This window comes from Poecilia reticulata, chromosome 13 (assembly GCF_904066995.2).
Source record: "Poecilia reticulata chromosome 13, P_reticulata-male-v2, whole genome shotgun sequence".
Classification (NCBI taxonomy): Eukaryota; Metazoa; Chordata; class Actinopteri; order Cyprinodontiformes; family Poeciliidae; genus Poecilia; species Poecilia reticulata.
This window is the reverse complement of record NC_088842.1, coordinates 30,034,887-30,062,580: the sequence shown is the minus strand read 5'-3', so window position 1 is coordinate 30,062,580 and position 27,694 is coordinate 30,034,887. Positions and strand designations below refer to the sequence as shown.

Genomic DNA, 27,694 nt, shown 5'->3' with positions numbered 1-27,694 from the left:
TTAATTTGGATATTGGAAACTGAAAATGTGATAAATTACAGCTGGAAAAGGGGTAGGATTATATAAGTTATACTTTTTCATACTCCTTTTCAGACTCATAATCACTGATGTGATGCGTCTTCAAGAAATTTATAATGTACTTTGTGTTTGTTCTACACTGCCGGTGAAAGGTTTGTCTGAAATAAATTACTAATTTGAAACCTGAGTTTTTCTTGTAAATTTTCAACTTTTGAACTTAAATGTCCAAGTTGTGTTTTTGTTTTTAAGAGTAATCTCAAAATTTGAGTTCTTGAACATTTTTGACTAATCTGTTAATGTATATTTGATCTAAAAACATCTATATGATTATGAGTTATTAGTTTGAGAGGCAACAACTTGAACTTCTTAGGGGGAAAAAAACATTGTTTCTTGTAGGAGATGCTTGAGATGTTGGTTTTAATAACTTAGAAAACATTTGTTACAGCAGCACTACAGTAACAGTACAACAGAGATAAATGGAAGGAGCCGCATTCACATCCAGCGGCGCCGATTTCAAACGAACCGGAGCGCAGAGGCCTGACCGGAATGACGCTGGACTGGTGAAAACAAAAAGCCTCACATCGTGATCTCACGTCAAACAAACAGACTTTTACTGACACCGACTTCTTAAAACACCGAGTCAGATCCCAGAAAACATGCTTCCAGGTTCCACATCGATGCAAATCATCAAATTTTCTGCATCAAGGAAATTGTTTAAACTTTTCCGGCGAGAAGAAAACATGATTATGAGCTGTTGAATCCCAGTCAGAAGGGTGTGTGTTGTAATCCCACAACAGCTGAACAACCACAGGAAAGTACCTGAAACAACGTTTGGTTATTTACGTAGCGCTGAGCTAAAACCCAATTCTGTTTAGGGTTAAAAAGCTTTTTGCACCACCCGCATTTTACAGTTTTTAGGTGGTTTTTTATTGTAACAAAAGCTAAACTCACATTTTAAATAATCAAAATTTCACCTTTACATACTTTTTTCCCCTCCTCTTTGAGCAGGTGTTAATTAGTTTGACTTTCCCATTTTCTCAGGCACAAGCAACAGTAACAAAATCAACTTTTAAATAAAAAAAAAAAAAATTAAAAAAGGCTGTAACTACTTTTATAAATCTCAATTTTCTTTTCATCGTGCATCAAGTGTAATTTATAAGGAAAAAGACAGATTTACCCTAAAACATTTATGCATAAACATCAAGGAAATACTTGGCATTGTAATATAGGGTAAAAAAAATTCTGTTTAAAGAGTAATAGATTGTGACTGTGTTTCTTACTAGGAAGCTTTTTGTTTAATTATTTCAAAAATAAAGATGGCGCAGGAGGACTTCAGCTAACTGTTGTGTTTTATTTGGACTCAAAATGGCGTCACAGATTTGTAGAGGGGGTAAAACTTTTTAAAAACTTGATTAAAACAAGTTGTGATCAAACAGAAAAATCGAAAAGAGGCTATCTGGTGAACAGGCTTCCCTTCAAACCTTAACTGTCACATTTCCGCTAACTTATTAGCGCAGAAACGAAGGAGACTAAAAACAGAGTGGAAAATTCCAGAAAGAACATGCTGAGTCATCCGTCGCTATGGTGATTCCCGCCTTTTTTTAGTGCAGCAGAGAGCATACAGCAGAAGCCACGGTAGGAAAACTACAAGTCAAACAAATGAAAAACTAATATCCATGAGCATCTGAACCTTCTAGTGGCTACTTTTTTATCTTTTATTTATGAGAGGCAGAAAAAAAAAAAACTTTGAAAAGAGCATTTTTTTAAAGTATATTTTGGGTTTTGACAGATAAGTCCTACAGCAGTGGGAGGCACACTGGGTGAAAGCAGACGGAAAAACCTACATTTTGATGTAAAAACTGTACATATGGAGATGATGTTTCTGAATATTTCACAGGGTCTGAATCCTTCACGGAAACTGAAAAGAAAAAAACTTGTAAAACTTCAACTGCAATTACGTTTAAAAAAGAAAAAATCCAACTTCCTGTGAAGTCTGTAAGTGAATCTCAAATACCAGCTGGCTATTTTTCTACTTCTTTACTTAAAAAAAAACATTAGTCTGTAAACACTTTACAATTTATTGTCACTTGAAGTCATAGCTACAACTGTTTATTAGGGCCAGTTTACAGAGAAAAAAGGAGTAAATTTGCAAGAAAAAACACAGAAATTAATCTTAGAATTTTTTTTTTTGAGAAAACTTTTTTTTAAGCTCCAAAAGTTGAAACTGTTTTGACTTTTGAAAGACAGAACATTTCCAATTTTTTTTCTAGAAAATATGTTTTGGGGGTTTTTTTATAGCAAATGTGACTTTTTGAGCTCAGGAATTTGCTTGTTTTTTCAGAAAAATTTCTGACATCTGTCTAAACATTAGATTTTTTCCTCAAATTTTCGCCTTTTTGAGCTATTTTCCTCTAATCCTTTAAATTTCTAAGATAAAATTTTTTATTTGTCATTATTTGCAGATTTAAAAATTTCGGAGCCAAGAAATCTCCGATTTTTTTTCCAGAAAATTTGAGATTAATATCAACATTTCAGAATTTTTTGCATATTTAATTTTTGTTATTATTTAAAATTTTCTATTAATTATGACCCTAATATACAGTCGTGCGTAGACGCTGACTATTTTTAAAAAATGTTTTCAGGTTTTTCTCAGCTCTGTGGGGGGAGCAGTGACCAGAAAGAAACATGCAAATATACCAACAAGGAAGAAAAATGTTCTCCGGACAATTTGTTGCGCTGAAATGAAGGTAACAACGAATAATGTTTGCACTTCTACTTGTATACTGTATGCTAGAATAGAAGTATGTAGTGTTAAGTTTTCACCCTCACTTTGTTTCATAAAAGGCAACGTAGAAAATTACATTTGTGTGGCTATTAATAACTGTTTATAACAGCGTCTCTTCCCGTTGAAAGCACAACTTCTAAAACCCATCTGACTCAAAGTACTGTAGTTTATCTCCAACATGTTAGAAGATAAATAATCAGTTTTTTAAAAGTTTTATTCCTTCCATCAGGACATGAAATGTTAAAAACCTATAAAAAGACAAGTAGTGTTCAGCTCTTTCAGGCTCAAAACACACACAAATAAAACGTAATCATCTAAAGTGTGTCTTATTTTTTTTCTGAGAGCACGTTTGTTTTTTTTTTCCCACGGCAGATTCTCAAAGAAAACAAGCAAACTGCTGAAAGCCGATCGATCTAAACTCAGCGCTCGCAGCAGCAGCAGCGTCCCTCCTCCTCCCCTTCTTATAGAAAATATAACACTATATTTTACAAGAAGACTAAACAGGACATCTATTTATCTTACAAAGAACAGCGTACAGACGGTATGTACAGCAAACATGGACCTCCAGGTCGACGGTTTGTGAAAATAAGTAGCTGGAAACTGAAAAACACTGAATCCAAACGTTTTAAATGAAATGGATAAGGGGGGATATATTTGCTGTATAATTCAGTTTTTAAAGAATAAAATATAGCAATTAAACAGTGCTTTGCAAAAGTATTGACAACACTTTTAACTTTCTCAAGATTTCTGTCGCATTAGAACCACAAACATCGATGTTTTCATTGGCGTTTTCTGTGATGGACCAACACAGTTAGTGTAAAAAAAAAAAAATTTCTAGCAAATTTGCAACTTTTCAAACTGAGAAAATCTTTTTTTCTAGTAATTGTCTCTTTTTAATTATTATTATTGTTTTCATATCTTCAATTGACCAAATATGGTGTCATGAGTTTGTATTTGAAAAATGCGCTTCACTGTTTCTGGTTTCTGTCAGTATAAACATTAAAAATTAAAAAAGTTTAACGCTTTAAAGACATCAGATCATATCAGGATACTATGACAAACTATTGGGGCCATTATAGAAGAAAAAAAATGGACGTGAAGGAGGAAATTTCTGCAAAAATAAAAAAAACTGACGTTTTGAGATTATTGTTATAACAGAAATACTAAAACTGAAATTTTGATAATAAAGTCAAAATATGAGGAAAAACAGTCAATATTTTCAGTCGCAATATGAGAATAAAATCAGCATTCTGAAAATAAAACGGTACTACATGAATAAAGTCGTATAAGATTAAAGTGGAAGTAATGGAAGAATAAAATCGTACAGAGAAAAAAGGTCAATATTTTGAGTAAAGTCGTATTACTATAACTTTACTGTCATAATTAAACTTTTCTTAGCCTCGCAATAGAAATCCATCATACAATTACAACGTATCACAAGAAACACAACTTGGTGTCAAAAAGTTGTAATTTTTCAAGGAAAAAAAAAACATTTCCACGATTAAAAGGTATAAATTTATGTTTATATTAATCTAGGACATCCTCAGACAGTATAAAGTGAAAAATTTGGTAAATGGAGTTCTGATCCAAAAAAACCCATATCAGCAGCTTAGACTGTGAAAAACATAAATTCACCACTTCATTCTGGCTTTTTTTTTTCTATTGTAAATATCTGACTTCATGCAGTCAGATAACATCCTCGTTTCAATATCTCACATTTAGGTTGTGAACTTATTTTAAAAAAAGGTGCAATTTTTTTTTTGCAAAATTACAACTTTTTGATAGCCAGATATTTTTTGTTTTAATTTATAAACATGCAAATTTAATCTGAAAATTTCTGGAAATTCAAACCTCCATGACGCAAATAACTGACATAGGAGATGGTCTGGAAATATGGAACAAATGTTTTTGCCGAATAAATTGACCAAGAGGTTCAAATGCTAATGCTAATGCTAAACGGACACCAGACCTCCCGACTCCAATTCCTTTTTCTCAGTCCAGGTTTTTTACACAACAGAGGGTTTAATCGCTTTGTCGCAGAGTGTATTTAGCCTAATTGTTAAATACTGTAAAAAAAAACAAAATCTTAGCCAGTATTTTTGGTCTAGTTTCTAATGCAAATTTCTTAGTTCAGTTCAAATAAGACAAAACTAAATTACAAGTAATTTTTCTGCAAGATATAGGAGCTTAGAGTCAATAATTCCTTAATATCGATGAAAACGTACAAGCAGATTACTTCACTTGTAACAAGACATTTTTCCAATGTTATAAGTAAAATATAATTAAGGAATTATTCACTTAAAACAACCTCCTATATCTTGCAGAAAAGTTCTTTGTAGTTTAGTCTTGTTTTACTTTATGTAATCTAAGATATTTGCAATAGAACCTAGATTGAAATTACTTGCTAAGATTTTGTGTTTTTGCAGTGAAAAATGTGTCGCCTAATGCAAAGGCATGCCACACTTTTCAGATTTTTGTTCCGAAGAAAATGCTGGTCTATCAAAGAAAAAAAAAAAAAAAAATCACACTGATGTTTGTGGCAAAAGTGAAAAAGTTAAAGAGGTACAAATACCGAAAAACAAAGTGGGTGTAAAATAATAAAAAAATACATAAAACAGTAGTTCTCATTACTTCAAATCTACTATATATATATACATTTTTAAACTTAGCCAATAAAATACCAAATCCTAATAATTAATCACAATTTCCTACAAGCTTTTCTGGTTTTTTTTCCTCCTCTTCCCAGTTTTATTTTGGAGGATTTTGGTCGTCACCTCGCTGTAAAGAGTTCGATCCGACGCTAGCTGGACGATTCTGCTACGATGAACCGACTCCGGGTTTTCCGCTCCGCCGGGCGAACGCGCTGCTTCGGCGCCGCCCGGATCCGTTTGTGGTGGTCGGAGGCGTTTGGGATTGTAGCGCTCCACCACAGAGGAAGAGTGAGAAGCAGAGAAGTGATGGCGGTTGAGAGGAAAATAAAAAGATTGGAGATTTATGTACAGAGTCGGCCATCATGACCGCGGGCTGTTCTGGGCAGAGTTCAATGAGTCCGACTGGCCTTCGTCATCCTCCTCTTCCTCCTCGTCCTCGGCGGGATGCGTGGGGCCGTTGTGTCTCTCCCGCCTCTCAGCGTCTCTGGAGGTCTGGTGTCCATTTGACGGAGACAGGCTCCGCCCCTTTTCCTGAGCGCCGCCATCGCTTTTGTGCTCCGACTTTTTCCTCTTTTGTCCTTCGTCTTCGTCGCTGCCTTCGTCGTCCGAATCGACGCGTCTGTCGTCCTCGTCGTCGTCGGAGTCGATGCGGTTGAGTCTCTTGCGGATCGGCCGGTCGTCTCCCGATGAAGACTGAGAATCGTCCGAGTCGGACTCGTCTTCGTCTTCGTCGGTGGACGGCCGGCGTTTCTTCAGCATCTGAGCGAGGAGTTTGCGGCGCTGCTGCGACAGCATCTCCCTCCTCTTCCCCCGGCCCATCCGCTCCGGATCGTCTTCGTCTCTCTCCCTCCTCCTCCTCCCATCATAGTCATCCTCCCTCCTCAGCTGCCTCCTCTTCAGCCGCCGCCCTCCTTCCTCGTCCTCCTCGTATCTTTTCCGCTTCTTTCTCGTCCTGCCGCTCCGGAGTTCCTCCTCCTCCGCTCCTCTTCTTCTTCTCTTGTCCACTCTCCGCCGGCCATCTTCCTCCTCATCATCGTCGTCGTCATCCTCAGAATCTCTCGAGGAAGCGGAAACTAAAAACAGAAAATATTAAAAGTTATTCTAGTGAACTAAAATGAACAAAATAAAAACTGAAAACATTTTCGATAACTGAAATAAATGAAAACGGTAATTAAACGGAAAAACTAAAACTAACTGGAACTGGGTTAATAGAACTAAAACCTCCTGAAATTATAGATGTAATGTCCTTTGTTTTTATGTTTATGCATCTATTAATTAGCCTTTTGAATTTAGGTAAATTCATTAAAACGGTCAAGATCATTTTGCTGGACGATAAATTGTCCCAGACGTTATAGCGATAAGCAATGATATTGTTGTTTTGTGACCAATTTCAAGTAATAACGGTGATAACGGCACAATAATGCAAGAACAAATTCTCAAAGATTAATCCACTTTAACACTGGAACTGGAAAACATTTTAAATTTACAAAGTAAATAAACAAAACAACAGAAACCACAAATAAAATGAATTATAAAGTCTCAGTAAACAAAACTGTCCTTCAAAAAAAGCATCAGATTGAAGTTTTTTATCCAGTTTTTGGTAGAAAGAGAGAAAATGCAAATGGAAATTATTGAGTTTGTTTTATCAGGAGATTAATTCATTTATTGATTATTGCAACAGGCCTCGCTGTCAGCAAAATGGCAGCAGCAAATATTTGGCCAAAACTTCCAACAATAATTAAATCCTTTGAAAATGTAATTTTCTCCTGAGTATTTATTTCCCAACAGATGTAAACATAATCACAATACAAAACATAATCACCTTTTTCAATTCTGCACCTAAAAATTAACCAAAGTGTGAAAAAACTAAAACTAATAAAAACAAAACTGAAACTAAACAATATTTGATTAATAATAACAAATAAAAACAAGCAAATACTCATTAAAACTAAATGAAATAGACAAAATAAAACCAAACTGTAATGAAAACAAAGGAACTGAGAAGCGTTGCTAACCGTCGCTGTAGTCGCTGGAGAAATGCTCCTTTCGCGGTCGGCCGCGCCGTTTCGCCGGCTGCCTTTTGGCCGACGTCCTGGAGTTGTCGGACGACTCTGACGTTTCGCGGTAGTTCACCTGCTGGCGCTGGCCCCGCCTCAGGCCACGCCTCTTCCTGTCCGCGTCGCTGTCCGTCATGTCGCTGAACCGATCCGAATCTGTTAAACGAAAAACACAAAATAGACGATAAAGTTCAGGACGGGAAACATTCAGGGTTCTGGGTTTAGTTTTAACCTGAATTTGGGTTCTGGATCATTGGTTCTTGACGGGCCGTGACATGTTTTAAAAGTTTATTTATTTATTGTATGAAATAATCCTGAATTAAACTTCCACAACAAAACGATAAGTATCAATAATATTTATATATTTTTTTCTCATCATTACATTGAAAATAAAGTATTTTTTGTTGTTTGCATCATTTTATTTTCTCATTTCTGCAAATGTTTTGTTAAAACTGTTACCAATCGTCTTCCCAGGAATTACTGAAATATTTAAGAAACTCATAACGACACACTATTTTTACTCTTGTCTGTTATGTAATATGAGTTATTTTATCCCTAAATTAAAGTATGATTATCGAATGAATCTGATTAAGCCGATTAATTCAATTAATCGTAATTAATCCGATTAATCACAATTAATCCAATTAATCATTTTAACCCTAATAATTTCTTACGATGAGAACAAATCAATGTTCTCTAAGTTTAATTTCTAAACTTATGCTGACTAATTATTTTAAAGCTTTATTACGCATCTTTAACAAGACGGCTAATAAAGGGACTTAAATTAAAAGAAGAAGTGATGGCACTCACCCATCTCTACATCCGTCTCTTCCTCCTCCTCGCTGGACCGCCTCCGCCGCCGTTTCCTGCCCCGGCGCTGGGGCCTCCTGGGTTTGAATTTAGGTGTCCCTCTGGCGCCCCGTTTGGGACGCGCGCCTCTGTCCCAGCTGCCGCCGTCGCTGCCTGCATCTTCATCGTCCTCCTCGCCGTCGTCGGCACCCGAAGCGGCAAATTCTTCTTCCTCCGAGCTGCAGGATGAAAATCAGGAGGGATCAGACGAACGTCAGAGAGGAGGAGGAAGTATAAAACCGTGATGGCGACCTGTTGCTGAGCATGAACTCTTCTTCGCTCTCTACCGCCGTGCTGTCGCTCTCCAGGTCGTTCAGCCGCCGTCTCTTCTTGTTCCTGGCGGTGCGGCTCTGGGTTCTGATTGGCCGCTGGTTCTCCTTCACGCCCTCTGGCAGAACGGAGGAGATCTCTTTCCCCGTTTCTGCTCCTGAAACCCAGTTAAAATAAAGAAACTCAAAGTTTAGCTACATTCTGAACACGGTCACTGGGCTTTAAGTCACAATACAACCACAAACCTGAAGTATTTCATTGGCATTTTATGTGAAGGACCAACACAGAGTCACATGATGACCTATTATGCTACACAGGTCAGCATATGGCTCTGGTCTGTACAAAACATGTTCATTACAGTTTTTGCAAAAAATTTGATTTCATTCTGCTCAGTTCTGCCTATTCTGCTGTTTTTGGACCTCATGTCCCTTTAAATCCTGCTGGCCACGCCCCCAACTCAATGTTTACACTCACATGTGAAAACAGATGCTCAATTATACAACCGTACATCTTTGAAAAGCAGAAGTGGAGCCTCCTGCACAACCATCCTGTTATTCAGCAGGATGGTTGTGCAGGTATAAGTCAGTCAGAGCTGATGGAGTATTAGAAAATCAAAATAATTTTGAATAGAATATAATATATTTATTGATCCCCAAGGGGAAATAGTTTATTTCCTCTGGGGAAATGCTACTCCATCTAAGGTAGTAATATTAATTACAAAAATACATTTTAAGACTATTCTCGTAATTTGCTTAACTCTACTCTTGTAATTTTATGACTTTATTTTTGTAATATTACGTCTTTATTCTTGTATCATTACAACTTTTTCTCACAATATTACGACTTTATTCTTGTAATTTAATATTTTAATTTTTTTATACAATGGCTCTAATACTCCTCCGTAGATGGGAATAATTGGGGTAAAATAGAATAAATGCAAGAAAAACTGAGCAGCGGCAAAAAACTTGAGACTAGAGCTCACGATCTAGCAGGACAGCAGAGTTCGAATGGCCTAGTCAAAGTTCAGACCCAAGGTTTGTGGTTATATTGTGACAAAGGGTGTCTAAATACTAAATAATGCTCAGATATTGGGCTCTCACCACTGCAGAGATCCCTGATGTCCTCCTCTATGGCCTCATCGATGGCGTCATCGAAATCATCAAACCTGCACCAGAACCAGAGTTTAACCTTCCTTCGTTACGGGTCACAGAACCCAAAATGACACAAACTCTCCCTGACGCCAAACCAAACCCTCTCCCACCTGTAGCTGATGTGTTTCCTGGTCCTGGTTGATCTCCTCCCCAGGTTTTTGGTCTTTTTTGGATCTTTTTTCTTGGTAGATTTCTCTTCCTCCTCCTCCTCTTCCTCTTCCACATCTCCTTCCTAAGAAACAAAACAAATGACTGCAAACAAAATCCTCTTTTAAAAAATCCACTAAATGTGTAGGACTGCACTGAAAAAACACAAAATCCTACCAAGTTTTTCTGGCCCAGTTTCTAATGCGAATATTGTTGTACACTTGAAATAAGATGAAACTAACTTAAAAGTTATTTTTAGCAAGATATAGGAGCTTGATTCATGTAATAATTCATTAATATTGATGAGAAAATACTAGTTCCACTGGTTGATTAACTTTAAACCCAACATTTTAAAGTAAAAGTATCTGCCAGTGGAACTGGAACTAGGTTGCTAGGTTACAGGCTGGGCTTGGCTGGAGTTGCTAGGTAACGGAGCAGTGGGACATTCTACCAGCGGAACCTTTTACTTTTTATTAATATTAAGGAATTATTGACTGAAAACAAGCTCCAATATCTTGCTCAAAAGCTACTTTTGAGTTAGTTTGTCTTATTTAAAGTGTAATAAGACATTTGCACAAGAACTGTACAAGAAACACTTGGTAAGATTTTGCGTTTTTGCAGTGTACAGATTTAACGCAGCGCGGCAGAACCAGACTTACAGGAATGATGTTCTCCACACTGATGCCAACGTAAACCAGCCGTTCCCTCCTGGAACAAAGGAAAACGTTATGAAATGTTTTTGTCAGTGGTGTTCAAACTTTTTGCACAAAAGACCAAAATCTCCACGCTGAAAGCACTCAGGAGCCACAGTTTATCTGTATTTTTCTTCAGCTAAAAATGCAAAAATATATATTTTATCTAATTTATTTACATTTTTCAAATTTATATAACAGACTACACAAATATAACAATACAACCAAAATAATACAAAGTGCTAAATAATTCTTTTAGCAAATTATTTTCTTTTTACTTGCTCAGGAACAAATAAACATGCATTTTAATAAAAAAAAAGTCTGAAAAAGTGTCTCCAAGTTGTACAGTTTCATAACTTTGTTGGTCAAGAAATCAATTTTAGTTTATTCCAGCAACAAAAACGAGAACTGAAAACTCTTAACTGCATTTGGCCCATTTTGTGATAAAGTCTGTTTTTGGGTAAAAAGTTGGAGATCTGTGCTCACTTTGACAATAAAATGAAAGCAAAAAAGTGGAAAATACATGTTTTGTACCTAAAATATATTATCTAAGATAAACATTTGTCCTTGAAAATATCATGCAAAGAAACACACATCTGCAGCAGCTCCATTTGCTGGAGTAAACCATTCCTGAACTGCATCAAAGGGCCACACAAAACTTTACCTTCAGTGCAATTTACAAATAAATAAAGATGCTAAAAAACAATCATATTTTGTTGGTTTACCTCCGCTCTGCCCGTTCTTTTTTCTTCAGAGCGCTGTCCAGGTTCTGCAGCTGCTCCTCCAGTTTCTCACACAGCATCTTCTACAAGAACAACAACCACAAACCGTCAGAAAAAAACAGATCAATTCATCCGATCTCCTGCGTCCAGCCGTCAGCTCGTGGTCAAATGAGGGAAAAAGCTGCTAATGCAAAAACCAAAAACATGAACCTTAACCAGGACTTAAAATTTAAGGTGAGTAAATTATACGACACAAAACTGTAATCATAGTTTTTTTAAAAACCTTTTCACTATTTCATTGTTTATTCAATTGAGTTCCAGTTTAAAATGAACAAAAGGTTTTGAATGAAAAGGCAGTTTGAACAAAAAAAAAAAAAGATCTTGTAGAAACTTCTCTCAAAAGTTGATTTGCTAAACCATCAGCTTCAATAATTTGAACAATAAACTGAACTTAATAAGAATAAAACCAGAACTTTTATTCTTATAAAAGCATTTTTTTGTTGTTGTAACTCATTCTATATAATTTTCGGCTGAGTTGTTGATGCTGTAGCAGTCCATGTAACAGCAATTATGACGAAGCCTCTGACTAAAGAAGCTCATGCAAATGATGCTCAAAGTTTTCTGTAATTTTCTTGATTTTACGATGGATCCCCAGAACAGAACCAACCTTTTTAAAGGGGCGAGATCATGTGTTTTCCAGGCACATGGTTCCATTTATGTTACCTTCAGTTGTTATAAAAATGCTGTATATATCAAACATGACTTACATTTAAATTTAAAAGAAATTTGACCCAGTAATAGATGAAACAAAATACTATAAACGAATCGCTAAATCTGTATGAAATCATAATTTTCCTGACTGATCAGAACCGTAAACATATAATACGTTTGTAAATATTTCCAGCTCACATGTTGGCAAGGCGGACAGAACCATTCTCCATCTGGGATCAGCATGAGCGGCGGCCGCAGACAGGCGGTGTGGTATCCTCGATCACACGAGTCACACAGCAGGATCTGTGCAACAAACACACACACACATGACGAAATGCACTGGAATAACACACACTGATGAGAAAACGCCACAAATCCTGCGGATGGCACCAACAAGAAAGTCTTTAAAAGCAAATGTTTCCATTTTTTTGATTCAGGAGTTTCTGCTCGTGTAATGTGAATGGGAAGTCTTAATCTGTAACAGTGTCTTCACTGTAAAACATTTCAAGGTGGTTTAACTTGAAAATAGAAGTTCACCTTTAAAAGGCAAGTCAACTAAATATTTTTGTTAACTCAGAAATTAAAGTTCACCAAGTGGATTTAGCAACAAGAAAATGTCTTAAGATTTTTCTTTAAGTTCTAAAAACTCATTAAACTTCATGTGTGAGTTGTTATAACTTAATACTGGAATTTAAACCAAATAATTCTCAACATTATGGAAGTTAAGATAGCTATTTTAAGACAGAAGATGCTGGACCATAAATTGTCCAAGAAGTTTTTTTTAGATAAATGATAATATTGTTGTTTTGAGACAATTTTCAAGTTATATAGTAATAATATAATAAGGCAAGAACACATTCTCTGTGACCAATAAACTATAATTTATAACAAATATTCAGCTCTGGAAATGGGAGACATTTTAAATATCCAACATAAATAAACAAAACAACAGAAACAACAAATAAAATGAATTGTGAAATCTCTGTAAACAAAATTATCCTCCAAAAAAAGAAAGAAAACTTTAACTGAAAGTTAAACAGACTGAAAACTTTATCACCCAATTTTTTATAGAAAAACAATAAATAATTCAAATGAAAATTATTGAACTTGTTTTAATTTATCATGTGATTAATTGAGTTACTGTTTATTGCGACACAGGCCTACACTAAAATAAACATTTAGCAAAACTCTTTCATCTCCCTCACACAAGATAAAAAAAACCTGCCGCTAAGAACCCTGGGAAATAATTTTTTAATTGGTAACCTAAAACTACAAGTTGTACTCAACTCTTAGACAATGTCAAAATTAGTAAGAACTTAATACAACTTACTATTTACTTTACAAACTCACATATTTAAGCTCAAAGTCTAAAACTTCAGATTTCTTTTACTTGAACATTAAAAGTTACTGAATGTGGCTCAGATGTTGTGAAAAACAGCAGAACACAATGTGCTGTTTTTTAAACCAGTGATCCCCAAAGGCTTCACATTCCTAGTCTAACAGGATCTCTGCTATCAGCGCCGAACCCCAGGGCAGCTGTGGAGGAGACAGACCAGTTATTCACTTTGTTGGTTTCATCCCTCTCTATTCGCCTGAAAGTTTCTGCAAGGAAACTGATCAGGAATCTGATGAGTACAGAAAAATACTTGATAATAGTAAACAAGTATAACAAAGTGCTTCACAAACGGAGTCCATTAATCAAACTGACAAACTGGGGCGCCTCTGCACCAAGATATTATTTTCTGTTTGCAGTTATGAAGTTTTTCCTTTAAAGGTGTCGACTGTCTTTCAATAACATGAATGGTTACATTTTTCATAATACGCGGAATTTAAAAAATATTTAATTAAAATGCTAACATTATTTTGTGTCAGCTGTATTAAATATTGACCGAATAAAGAAAACTGTGATTTTCTCACATTATTAAACTTAAGAAATATTTATAAATAAAACCTCACAATGTGCTGACTGGAAAAATAAAAGACGGAAAAGAATAAAAATATGTTAAACGCCTAATCTCCCATAAACAGAGACATTCTAAGTGCATAAGTCTTACATAAGTACCGTATTTTCCGCACTATAAGACGCACCTAAAAACCTTCAATTTCCTCAAAAGCCGACAGTGCGCCTTATAATCCGGTGCGCCTTATATATGGACCAATACTGAGCCACAACAGGTCTAGGAACTACGGTAAGCAGCCGCCAACTTCCATTTTCGCCCATAGAAGAAGCGCATGGTGCATGCTGGGATAGTTGTCAGAACGCTGGTTTGTTAATAAAGTTTGACTGACCTACCGACCTGATAATCAGGTCGTCTGCAGGTCATTTAGCACCATGTTCTCCACGAACATGCTGAGCGTGAACAGAGAAGGGTGACCATCGTCCGGCGAGACTCTCCTCGCCAACCGGAGTCGGACTGTTTTGTTGACATTCCCTTAAGTGCAGCTCCATCTAGTGGATGCATAACGTAACTCCAGCCTCTGCTGTAGTATCTATTCTAGGCGCCTTATAATGCGGTGAGCCTTATAGTACGGAAAATACGGTAAGTGGATTCCTCTTGAAGGAATGTTAAAAATCAAAATCTACCTCGCTTATTGTCGCCATGTTTTTTTTCATCATCTTAACATCCTTGCTTTCATTGCACATCAGTTAATTTTGAAAGAGAAATTGACATTGCTCCGTCACGAAGCTCGACTGAATGACGATGAAACTCAACTTAAGGATCTAGTCAAGTGTTTAAATTTCAAAACACAACCGCATAAAGTGCATTTTCCATCCCAAATCGGACTCTGTTCGGCCTGTTTCTCTTTTCTAGTCTAGCATATCTCCACCATCTTCTATCAAACGCTACGTTTAAGGATGACCAGTGGCGCCCCTTGCTGGATGGTGGTCAAATTACAACACAAAAAAAAGGTCTCCAAGCATTAGTTAATAAATAGGAAATAATTTTAATCTAATAAATCATTAATGAGGCATTAAATGTAAGTCGATTTCTTATTTCCCAAAAAGAAAAATAACAAAAAAAGTGTGAGTCTGTACCAGTTCGGGGTGGTTGGGCAGGCCACAGTGAGTGCAGGCATCTTCAGTGGGAATCTCCTCAGATTTACTCAATTCCTCCTCTGAGGCGCTTCCTTCTTTCTCCTCCTCTCCTCGCTTCTTCCGCCCGTCTTCCTCCTCCTCATTTGGTTTGTGTCTCTTGGGGCGAACGTTGGTCCATCGTGGTCGCCCGTGCCTTCGTTTACCCTGAAAAGATGCAACAGAGATGAATAAAAAAAGCAACAGTTAAATGATCGGCCCACCAGGTCACGTCTGCATGTTTACAGTTAACAATAGCTGGTGCCAATTCAGCAACATTCTTGCTATATTGAGCTACATTTCCGAGAAAAAATATTGGTATCGATCAAAATCGGAATCGGAAGGGATCAGCCAGAAAACTGCAACGGTACATCCCTAATTTTCATGCACTTAGTGGTTTATCATTAGCACAGCTAAGATTCTTATTTAGCAAATTAGTGGTAAGTGAACTTAAGTTTTTGCCCACCAACTACTGCAAAAGTTAGTGCAAATATATATTCTCCACTACAACCATGGCGGCCATTTTGAAAAATACCTACCAGAGCAAAAAAAACCACAAGATCAAGAAAATATATACGATTTCTATGGTTCAAAATAAGAAGTTCGACAACAAACTCATTCAGCTAATGGCAGATTTTAGAATCCATGAATGCGATTTTTATGGGCCAAATTATGTATGATTTGGCATCAAACATATTCATCTCTGATTAATATTGGCAAATTCTTTATCTATCCTGACAACCATGGCGGCCATCTTGAATTTTTCAGTGGCTAATGTTTTTTTTTTAAAGCAAACCTTTGGGAACATCAGGACCAAGGTCTGATCTCGTATCCAAAAGTTTGATAAATTTAATTATCTTCTGCAATAGATGGGTTACCCTTCGCTTGCTAAATTTTCCAGCGGGTTCGTGTTTTTGGTTCTTCGTCGAAGGTGAGCTCTGCTCCTCATCGTCCTCTTCCTCATCCGCCTCTTCTTCATCCCTCGTTCTGGCAGGCGGCGTCTGTTTCTTTTGTGGTTTCTTTCTCTGGCTCTCTGCCGCCTTCGAGCTTGGCCTGCAGTTTGGCAAAGCAGATGATCTTCAAGAAAAAAGGTGCATATATGAGGGATGTTTAGTGACAATCAGCCGCAGCAGGAGATTTTTACTTCATCGTGATTTTGTCCTACCTGCAGATCCGTGCAGATCTCCTCAGCGGCCTCCCTTCCTTCTGCCCCTCTCGGGTTTTCATCTCCTCCTTTCCTTCTTTTCTCCGTAACTTGTTTCTCCGGTGCGGTGGGATCTTGATCTTCAGCCGGATTCCTTCTTTCTGGAGTTCGGAAGACGCTTCCTCCAGAGGAACCCTCTTCTGTTCCGAAACAAACCCGATCTTCTTCAGTTTGACGACGCTGACCAGCCCGCCGTTCACCCCTTGTTCCTGCTGGATCATCTTATTCAGCTTTTCTGCTTTTTGAGGTTCAGAGTCTCCTTTTCCAGACGCTCCTGAGATTAACGCTGAAACGATTAATCAAATTAATTGTGATTAATCGATTACTGAAATAATTGTCAACTCATTTAGTAATCAATTAATCACTAACTGGAGTATAGAGACTCAAAAAGAGCCATTTGCTAAAAAAACAACATATTCAGAGCAGTAATTAAACCAAAACTGTACAAAACCAGTATATATATATATATATATATATATGCATTTAAAATAAAACAGATCACTCTGTGGCATAGTTTTAGCTTCATTTGGTGTAATTCACTAAAGGAAAGCTAAATTATGGCATTTTTGGCAATAAAATGTTTATGTTCTTATTTTAAAAAGGAATTTAATTACTTGTTTACTTCAGTGGTGTACAAACATTTTGCAACATGGGTCAGAATCCCAAAGTTCAAAGTATTCAGGGGTCATGTTACTTATAATTTTTTATTTTTATTTTTACTTCCTTAGCAATAAATTACACATGAAAGAAATACTTTAAAGCAGGGGTGTCAAACTCCAGTCCTCAAGGGCCGCTGTCCTGCAGTGTTTAGATGTGCCACAGGTACAAAACACTGGAATGAAATGACTTAATTACATCCTCTTTGTGTAGATACGTTCTCCAGAGCCTTGCTAATGACCTAATTATTCCATTCAGGTGTGGTGCAGCAGAGGCACATCTAAAAGTTGCAGGACAGCGGCCCTCGAGGACTGGAGTTTGACACCCCTGCTTTAAAGTATGTAACTTCTATAAAAATATATATATTTTACATATTTGTTGAAACTGTCACCATGTCGTGACAGTATAAACTGAGATGGATAATTTATTCATGTGCCAACAAGAAACAACCAATCAGAACCAGGAGGCGGGTCTTAGCGCTGTCAATCACCCTCCATGTTTTCTGCTACTCTGCAGGTAGCATCGCTTGTCATGAAAGCTAAGGCCAGTTAGCATAGCCACTCATGACGGCAGATAAAGAGTTTTCCTGTAATGGTAAGTCGTTTCTTTGCCATTAGCACATTTAGCAGCGGCAACATGAGGATGACTGACAGCGCTAAGACCCGCCTCCTGGCTCTCACTGGTTGTTTCTGACTGGGAGCGTTGCATCCGTTCAGATTGCAATTGACCTTTTCACAGACTATCTGTCAATACTGCCCAAACATAGTGATTGTTTTAACAAATATGTAAAAATAATATTCTGTATGAAAGTTACATTCTGCAGCTTTAATCAGATTTTAAAAACTTAATCATATAACAGCACTAATTTCTAATATTGTACAAAAAATGTTTAAGAGAAGCGGTGCACCAATAAATCAGCCCCAATTTTCTTAATTTTGGGAGATTGGTGATCAGTTGATATTTACGTTTGGATGATCGGCCAGAACGCTGCAATCAGTGCTCCTACTTAAGAGGTTAAATTAAAAAAAAGCAGAATGTGCCAATTTTTATCTGATTAATTGATAGAATAATCAGTTACTAAAATAGTCATAAGCGTGTGGGATAGATTTGTGGAATGGATTAAATTATGATATTAGACAAAGTACAAATATAACAAACTGTTCAAAAAAGGAGCTTATTGGAAAACATATTTAGGACGGGTGTCTCAAAGTCCAAAAATTTTACTGTTCAAATTAAAAATGTATAAATAATATTACATTTAAGGTTGAGAATGTGAAGTTTAAGTCTAATTCAATGAGGGGAGATTTAAATGTTTATAGGTTGATGAGGATGAGAGGGGCAGGAAATCATCAGATCTTCTACCAGCTGCTTTTCAAACTTCACGTCAATGAGTGAATAATTTATTTTTTTCCCATTTTTACTTTTTGTCAGTTTGAAATAAATAAATAATTGTTAGCTGCAGCCCTACCTGAGTTTATTCCAGGTTCCTCTTTGACTTTTCGGCTCTCCTCCTGTTGACCGCTGCTCTGGTCAGCCTTGTCCATTTTCTCTGCCGCCTTGTTGTTCTGGTTTCCCTCCATCTGAGAGGAGAAACCAACAGAATCTCCTTTTCTCTCTGTAAGATCCAGTTTCTGGTTCGTTAGCGGTGGGACTGGATGAGCAGGAAGTGTGGCGGCGGCGGTGGCGTCTTGCTCAGGCGGCCCCTTCCTAACCAGAACCGACTGCCGGCTCACTTCCTCTCCAGCCTTCACGCTGCTTGGTTCCGACTTCGGCCCGTTTTCCTCCGGAGCTCTGTGGAGCTCAGACGGGCTGCGGATGACGCCGACGTGACCGATGACTCCGACCTGACCGATGACGCCGTTCTGCCCGTCTCTGGGAGGCGGGTGAGGCGCTCTCCCATTGGTCAGCTCCTGCCTGGAGGTGATGACCTGCTGCAGGCAGGACGCCGGGCTTCCTTGCGGTTCTAACGAGTTGATCGGCTTCCCGTCTCTCCCCCGACAGTCCTTGCTGTTGATCACAGAGGGATTGCAGACGATGATGCTGCTGCTGCTGCTGTTGGCGTTGTTCAGGTGGTTGGTCTGGAAGCAGCCGGCCAGCTTCAGGTCCCTCTTCTTCAGTGGTATTTTCGCCTGCTGGTTGCTCCGGACGGCGGCCCTCTCCGCTTCGTCTTCCTTGTTCAGCTTCATCAGAGCGGCGCCGGGCGCGATGAGGACGGACACGGCGTTTTTAGGTCCGTCTGCATCCCTGGGCTCAGATTTGACGGCGGTGATGGTGCTGACGCGATTATCGAAGGCAGCCGTCTTCTCCTCCATCTTGGGCTCAGTGTTTTCCTGCTTCACCTCCTCTTCCTTTATGACTGCAGAACAGTAAGGAGGAAACTATCACCCACAGAGAAACATCCCGACACAGTGCCTTGAGAAAGTATTCACACCGTTTAAGCTTTTTCAAAATTGGCCTAGTTACTGTAACAAAAAAAACAATATTTCAACCTGTGAACATCTAAAAGGCATTAAGCTGACCTGAAAGTTCAATTAAGGAGCACATTAATCTGATTAGTAGAGTTCTTTAGATGGTGGCAGTATCATGCTGTGGGGATGCTGTAAGCTAATTGGAATATTTCAAATAAATGGAGCAAAATTATGCAGAATTCCGTCTCTACATCCTGCTAATAACACAATATGTATGGTAAGACATGGTGGTGGCAGCATCATGCTGCGAGGATGCGTTTTTATTCTGGAAGCTAATTGGATTTATTTTGGTAGAAGGAGCTTGTTCTTTAGATAGATGGAGTTAAATTATGCAAAATGCTGTCTCTACACCATCTCTATGGTCAAACATGGTGGTGGCAGCATCATGCTGCGGCCATGCTTTGTTATGCAGGGAAATGGAGTTTCTGTAAGCATGTGTAATTTTTCTTTGAGTTCACAAATATGTATTAATTTATGTTGGTTTATCAGATAAAATCCCAATAAAACACTTAAAGTTTGAGGTTATAATGTGATAAAATGGAACAAAGTTCAATTTTAAGGGATTATTTACTTAAAAAGCTCCTAAATCTCACTGTAAAATTATTTGCATGTTAGTTTTGTCTTATTTAAAATATACTAAAAATATTTTCACTACAAACTAGACAAAAAAACTTGGTTAAAGTTTGTGATTTTCAGATGGAGTCTGACCTTTACTGCAAAGTAAAGATAAACAATGTCACACTGGTAATTCATTTTAAGAGTTTAAATGTGATTTTTGACAAGACAACATAATGTTATTCATAAGCAGTAAAAAGAAACGCTGACCTTGCGTCTTTTCTGTCACTGGATTGGTCGTCTTGTTGTCATTTTCTTCCTCTGAAGCTTTGGGGAGTTTGACGCTGCTGATTCCATCGTCTTCATTCGCTGTGGATCACAAACCAGAAAATATCCAAATTCCATAGCCTGAATCTGCTTCAAGCCATTTTAATACAATCTAGTAAAATTAATCAATAAGCAATAATTGAAATAATCACCACCTAATTTATTAAACTGATTAATCATTAACTGAAATACACAGACTCAAAATAATAATATTTCCCTTTTTTACAGCCAAAACCGTACAAAAATATTTACATTTAAGATTAAAAAGGAAAATTCATTTATCTGTAAATAAACGGCATCATTTTTAGTTTAATCTGGAAAAAAAGTTAAATCTCATATTGAGCACCTTTTGTTATCCAATTAATCAATAAACTCAAAATATTGCCACCCGATCAGCTTTACACTGTATTGACGTTAAGTCACAGTTTTTCATATTTTTTATTTAAAGGTGCATTTTTACTACAAATGATCAAATGTTCACTAAAAAAAATGCTGTTGTTGCAGACAACTTTTTTTCTTATTTAAAAGAGTTGAATTACTTGTTTATTAGCATTTTTAATATTGTATAAAATAGGATTAAGTGGTTAAAAATCTTCTGAATGCGGCAATTTGTTAAATCCAATTAGTCACGAGAATAATCAATAACATGCTTGATTACTGAAATAATCGTCAGCTGGAGAACTAATGTAATGAGTGTTTTAATTTGAACTGTAATACAACAAATTTCCTTTTTTAGTAGATGATTAATCATAACAGTTAAACTATTAAACTGTTTATTTACAATTAAACAACATTTTTATAGCATTTTTTCCACTTTTTACATAAAACTTTAGCGCTGAGTTATTGTCTGGATAGTTACTCTCTGATTTCCCGGTCATACCCGTGACTCTTTCTGCAGGGCTGGCGCTCCTGGATCCAGCCTGGTTCTGGTTTTGGTCCTGATCCTGACTGGACTCAATCTGAGCCTTCAGCAGTTCCAGAGCCTCGGCCAGGTCGTTCCGGGTCCGGACGATGCACTTCCAGGTGGATCCGTCCAGATCGTCCTGCTCCTCCGTGTAGAGCCGGATGTTCTGCTCCTGGTCCAGCTGGAGCCAGTACATCAGGCCCTGCTGGTCCCGACCGATGGGCTGCAGACGCATCTTCTCGGGTTCCTCGTCGTTGACCACCATCTTGAACTTCAGGTTGTCATCAAACTGACACTCACACAGATACTAAGGGATGAAAAGCAGGTGGAAGAATACGGTAAATATTTAACCATGTATACTTGAGACTTTAAGGTAGGACTTAATGATTAATCACAATTAATTGATTATTCAAATAATAATCAACTAATTTAGAATTTCCTATTTAATTATTCATTGGATAATCTAAAAAATAATCAACAGATCAGCCCTACACTCTATTGATGTTTAGTTTTCACATTTTTAATTTACAACAGACGCATACTCTGCAGCAAATGATCAATCGTTTACTAAAAAATTCTATATTATTGCATTTTAGGCTACAAAACACTTATTTTCTTATTTAAGAAAGGAATTGAATTGTTTATTTTCATATTTTAATGTATAAGAAAAGATCTAAAAAAAATCAGCAGAATATGGCAATTTGTTTTAGCCGATTAATCGTCAAGATAACTGACCGATAATTAATTGACAGATTAATCGATAACTAAAATAATCTACTTTAAAGGACTGTAAAACCATCTCACCTTGAGGATGCTCGACTTGCACTCCATAGACATCTCCTGGTAACCTTTCTGCTCCAACTCCCAGGCCCATGTGCTGTTCAGCTCCTGGCAAACCTAAACAACACAACAACAAGTCGGTTATGTCTGAACTGAATCACAAAATACCACCAAGTATTTTAATCAAGTTTATAGTGTAAATAAATATCTTGATACTCTTGAAATAAGACAAATTACAAGCAGCTTTCCGGAAGATACAGGAACTTCTTTAAAGTGAACAATTCTTGAATATCAATAAAACGTAGAGCTGAGACGATTAATCAGATTGAACGTGATTAATCGGTTATTTAAATAATGGTCAACTAATTTAGTAATAAATTAATAGTTAACTGAAGTAGACAGACTGAAAAAGGCAGTTTTTCTGAACACCATCAGAGCAGTAATTTGACCAGAACTATACAAAAATATGTACATTTTCCATTTAAGAAAAAAACCAACAACTTCTTTGTAAATATTTTCTACCCAAAACTCCTCAAGAGGCAGAATTTTAATTTCACCCCGTTCAAATTCTGTAAAAAATAAAAATATCTCCTATCTCACCTTTTCCTATCCGCTCATTAATTGGATAACCCAGTGTTTCTCAACCCTAGTCCTCACTGCCCCCCTGCTCTGCACGTTTTAGAAGTGCCTCAATTCCAGAACAGCTGATTCAAATGACCATCAAGTGCTGCAAGAAGCCTGTTAATCACCCCAGATATAATTCAGGTGTGTGACAGAAGGGAAATACCTAAAACATGCAGGACAGGGGGGCGGTGAGGACCAGGGTTGAGAAACACTGGGATAACCCAAAAAACTGCATTGATGTTAAGTCAAGCAGAAAGAGTTTTACACATGTTGATGTCAGAAGTGTTTATTAGCTGCAGATGCATCCTTTGCTATAAATGGTCAAGCATTCACTAAAGCAGTGGTTCCCAACCTTTTTCTCCTGCGCCCCCCCCAGTGGTTTCCAAATATTTTCTGGGCCCCCCTATGGATTACAAATAGCTGTCTGGTTGAACAACAGGTGGGAGGGGGGAGAGAGGATTCTTAGAACCTCCCTGCCCCTGGAGGGGGCGGGGCGGGGAGGAGACTTTATTGGGGGCAAAATGAATGTACGTAGCTGAACATAGACAACAACATCGGTAGCCTACAGGCTACTTGTTAAGCTTAAGGTGATGTATTGATATTAGCTAGCTAGTCATCTTTTAGCTAACATTACCTGCATCCAGCAGCTTTACTCAACTCAGTCGGTTAGTTTGGGGGAAAAAACTGTGAAAAGTTCTTTGCATTTTTGCTGGTTTGCTGCCATGATTCTAACACACAACGGTGTAGCTCTGCATAGCAGCAGCAGGTCTCCTTCGCACCGCACAGGTGTAAACCCAGCGCGAGTGTTGTAGCGTTCTTGTTGCGTTTAAGGCGGCTCGGAAAAATAGGTTACCACATGTTAACAACGGATTAAACAGTTTTAACTAATGATAAAAGTGACAGAGGACGCAGATATGGGAAGTGTGGAAGCCCCTACTGTATCAAATTGACAGAGGAATAACAGAGTTGGCCATTCTAAGGTAAAAACCCAGCGCATACAATGTTCATGTTTTTTTTTTCATCCAGACAGGTTCCAGCGCCCCCACCTGCAATGCCACGGCATCCCCCCCCTAGGGGGCGCGCCCCACAGTTTGGGAACCTCTGCACTAAAGGATGATGTTATTGTATTTTGGGCAATAGCATATTTATTTTCTTATTTTATAACTAAATTAAATTGTTCGTATTTTTAAGTTTTTATCTGAGTAATCGCCAGAATATTTGATTACTAACACAACTGTTAGTTGCAGCCCTGATACAAAGTACATCTTGCTTTCTATGCGTTTTATCTAGTTTTGAGAAGAGTAATTTTTGCGGTGATTCCCACACAGTTAACACAAACTGTCTGGTGACATCAGAAAGGAGTTAAATGAAAACACACGAGCGATCTTCCTACCTTAGCCAGGTATTTTTCCCAGCGGTCAGTGGTCACGGACCTCCCCAGCTTTCTGAGCAGCTTCACATGGAGCTCCACCAACGGTTTAGGAACTGCAAAGCAAACACAAGAAAAGAAACTGCTTGAAATCTGCTGAACATGAAAAAACGTCTGCTAAGAGCTAACAAAATGTTTTGTTTTTTTTCATTTTATGAATAAATATTGCAAAATATAAGGATAGGATTTGAGGCAAGTATGAGAACTACTTTTAAACAACAAATCTCACATAAAACATGAATATAAACAGAATAATCAATCAGTTTTAATAGCATTTTTCAGCATGTGTTTTCCCCCTTTCTTAAATGCCATTAAGCCATGTTATTTTTACTCAAGGTTATCAGAATCCTAGAATAAGGTGCTGCTCTGTGTCTACTGCTACATCCAACAAGGACAGAATTTGTTACTTTATATCCAATGTTTTCAAGAACCACCACTGGTATTTACCTGCTTTCAATTGTACTTAGAGTGATCTATGATGAGGGGGGTTTGTAAGCAAGTTTTGACTACTTACTAAGTAAATATTACTCAAAATAATTGTAATTTAGATTTTAAAAAAGCCTAAAGAAAACAATGAAGCATATTTACAGCCCCCAATGAAACACCAAACCAAGAGACAGAGACCTAAAATTAAATGCTGGTGGCTATTAAAACCTCTTTTCATCCGACTCTAAAGTGGAAACTTGTACGCATTCAATTACTAAACTAACATATTTGCATATAAAAGCTATCTATACATTTATCGTGTGGAGATATACTGAAATACAAGCTGCCAGAAGTGCTACTATAGTATTTATTATAGAAGCTAACAATGAATTTGACTTCAGGTGAGCTCCTGGTTTATTAATGGATAAAAGGTTTGTTGTTGTTGTTTCTATCTTTTGTGACAAAACAACATACAATAATAAGCCTAGATACTGCTTTGTTCTGTTGTGAAACATCTTGACAGTCTGGTAACTTAGAAAGCTCGTTGTTTAGTGATGTGGTCCTTAATTTGAAATGTTTGAGAATCACTGATTTACATAATTATCACTCTAAAGGTTAGAATACATCAGAATCTGAATCAATTTTACTGAACAAGAATGCGTGCAAGTTTATGACTTCGGTTTTCAAGCGCTCACAGCGTCCAAAATATAAATATTACGAAATTATGAAAAATAAAATAAGGAAAACATATGTGAAAACACATGTACATATGTGAAGCTGTTTTATGCTTTTTGATTTGCTTATTACAGGTTATACTAAATTATTATCGTATATTTTGTTGTGTAGTTTATTTTGAGATTTCTTTAGAATAAATATTTGTATGATTTGTCTTTAGATTAATGGTCTTATACATAGATCTACTATTATTACGTTGACAGTAATACTAACAAAAGGTACAATGTTACAAGGTTCCTTAAAAACAAAATAATTAAACAAAATAAAATTAAAAGGCTACTATGGGTGGTCTGTTGTGAGGATGTCACGGAACATTTAAAATGTCAGGAAATTCCAGTTTTCTCTAATGACACGCTAACCCGTAGTCTAATTTCTCAGTTTATTATCTTAGATTACGGGCCAAAACTATTAGGCCGAACATCCACATGTATGTTGACTCTGAATAAGGACTTTGTAACTAACTGTAGTGTTGTAAAACATCTACAAACCTCTAAAAACGCATTTCGCAAATATTCGACAGAAATCCAGCTAGCATGCTAGCCAGAGGCTAGTGCGCAGGCGCAAATTGACTGCCACTTTACCCCTCTTCCAGAAAATAACATCCAATGTTCCGAACGAACATGGCTCTTTAGGGTCTGACAGCCACAATAAAATGCCGACCGCGGTGCGCTGTTGTCCCGCAACATACCGGGAACGATTGTTTTCATGTGGTTCAACTGCCTGCGAGACAAGGCCGGTGAAAAATTACACCTGACAAGGCTCCGGAGCTAACCGGTTGGCTGTGTGTGGTCACTCGGCGGAGCTGCATCATGGCTCCCAGTCCAACTTTAATAGATCAATCTGTCGTCTCTGACAACATTATCCACAGCTCCTCGCTAATTGGACCGAGAAAAACATGGCGCCACATGTTGTGCTCCCTAGTGTGCCCGTTTCCCCCCAAAGTTTAACCTGAACGACACCTCACAAAACTCGGGGTAAAACTGTCAGACTACCCTGGAAAACTGGCTTCGACCCGAGCCATCCCTGGTAAATAACGGTCCTGTTAAAGGCTAAATATCCAGCGGTGACGCTGCTCTGTCGGGTTCAGAGACAATACCACATTTTCCAACGGAGTCCAACAACATCACGATGATGAAGGTACCAGTGGTGGTACTGGCCCCTTCGCCTTCCAGTGTCGCAGCTTCCCACCACTTCTTTCTGCCAACCGCTACCGAGCGCTCACCTGCCGTCGTGTCACGCAGATACCTCTCCATCTGCGGGAAAGTCAGCTCGGGGAGGTCCAACGCTGCTCCGTAGCGCTCCAGAAACGAACATACCTCCGCGAAGCTCGGGCAAAGCGGCGGGCCGGAGCTTCTCACCACCGCCGGAGCAGCCATCTTTCCAGGCGGAGAGAGAAATGTGAGGGGAGGGTTCGCCACTCGGATGCGACTGTGCGCGAATGAAATGAATGGAAAGGCAATGGAGGATCTACCGGTGTAAAACTACACAACAGAGATCGAAGGAACTTCCTGAATGTACTTTCAAAATAACACCATCTAGGTGGATAAAATAAATTAAAAATATTTAACAATATTTCCGAACCTACATCAAACGGTAAATAAAAAATTAATAAAGATCAAGCAAGTATGATAGAAAAGAAGGCATACAATGGGAAAATTGGACAACTCAAAACAAGGGATTGATCTTGTTTTGCTATTGTGGTTGTTGTTTTGAGATTTCTTGCTGTGAAAAACTGCAAACTGTCAAGATAAAAATGTTTTTAACAAAACGAGCTAATCCAACAACATGGTTACAAAACCAAAAAGCACAATTTCCGAACCACTACAACAAACATATGTACATTAAAATAAAGCAGTTATGACAGGAAATGAAGCATAACCTGAACAACCTTATTGGAAAATTGGTATACAGATCAGGACAAACTTTTCTGGGGACGGGTTGTTTTTTATGCTAATTTAGAATGTTTTGTTCTAAGAAAATATATCTAATGATCAATTGGTGATTTTTTAATCTTCTTACACAAAAACACATATTTTTGGTTGATTTCAAATTAAAACCACAATTACTTCATTAATTTTAGGCTTTGTTAATAATGTTAACCTGCTTTTAAACTATAAACAACACTCCGTTATTTTATTTTTCTTGAACTAACCATAACAAATTAGAGGTACTTTTTGGAGTTTTATTTCTAAATCCAACTTTGAAACTTCCGGGAAAAGCGTAGTGATTTTTTCCAACTTGATTGAGGCTCAGAGAAGTTTGGGAGGACCACAGAGGGCACAGCGAGAATGCCCAGAATTCATCGCGACTGACTAACATCAACAACAAAATGGTTTTGGTTTTCATTCCTCAGATATTTCCACTCGGAACTTAGTGGCCCCACATGTTCACTGATTCCTTCTACATCCTGTTGTACGTGTGGACAGCGCATGAAAATGCATTTACGAAATATTTCCAGT

General features: G+C 37.7%; 1 protein-coding gene and 1 long non-coding RNA gene across 3 annotated transcripts; one reads left to right on the top strand and one right to left on the bottom strand.

The window, feature by feature from the left end:
* Positions 1-418: 418 nt before the first annotated feature.
* rsf1a (remodeling and spacing factor 1a) lies at positions 419-26,709 on the bottom strand. 2 transcript variants are annotated; one of them, XM_008426474.3, is made up of 18 exons: positions 26,458-26,709; positions 24,039-24,130; positions 22,046-22,138; positions 21,218-21,548; positions 20,281-20,379; positions 18,456-19,343; positions 16,292-16,616; positions 16,005-16,203; positions 15,091-15,294; positions 12,252-12,356; positions 11,346-11,425; positions 10,588-10,636; positions 9,892-10,013; positions 9,731-9,795; positions 8,613-8,787; positions 8,322-8,539; positions 7,470-7,667; positions 419-6,527 (listed from the first exon to the last, which is right to left on the bottom strand). In XM_008426474.3, the coding sequence occupies exons 1-18, from the start codon at positions 26,609-26,611 to the stop codon at positions 5,815-5,817; spliced, it is 4,110 nt and encodes a 1,369-aa protein (XP_008424696.2). In that variant the 5' UTR covers positions 26,612-26,709; the 3' UTR covers positions 419-5,814. The 2 variants fall into 2 exon arrangements, with proteins under 2 accessions (XP_008424696.2, XP_008424697.2); XM_008426475.3 differs by having other exon boundaries at positions 16,005-16,179.
* LOC103475075 (uncharacterized) lies at positions 1,925-12,334 on the top strand. The gene is made up of 4 exons (XR_001777238.2): positions 1,925-2,013; positions 2,661-2,765; positions 11,375-11,576; positions 12,247-12,334. It is a non-coding gene; the product is annotated as an uncharacterized LOC103475075 (long non-coding RNA).
* Positions 26,710-27,694: the final 985 nt, after the last annotated feature.

Bases quoted from the DNA above. Each gene is read 5' to 3' on its own strand.
- rsf1a (XM_008426474.3), bottom strand. From the start codon at position 26,611: ATGGCTGCTCCGGCGGTGGTGAGAAGCTCCGGCCCGCCGCTTTGCCCG. The intron at 24,131-26,457 runs GTGAGCGCTCGG...TTTGCTTTGCAG, and splicing joins TCTGCGTGACACGACGGCAG to TTCCTAAACCGTTGGTGGAG. The intron at 21,549-22,045 runs GTGAGATGGTTT...TTCATCCCTTAG, and splicing joins GCAAGTCGAGCATCCTCAAG to TATCTGTGTGAGTGTCAGTT.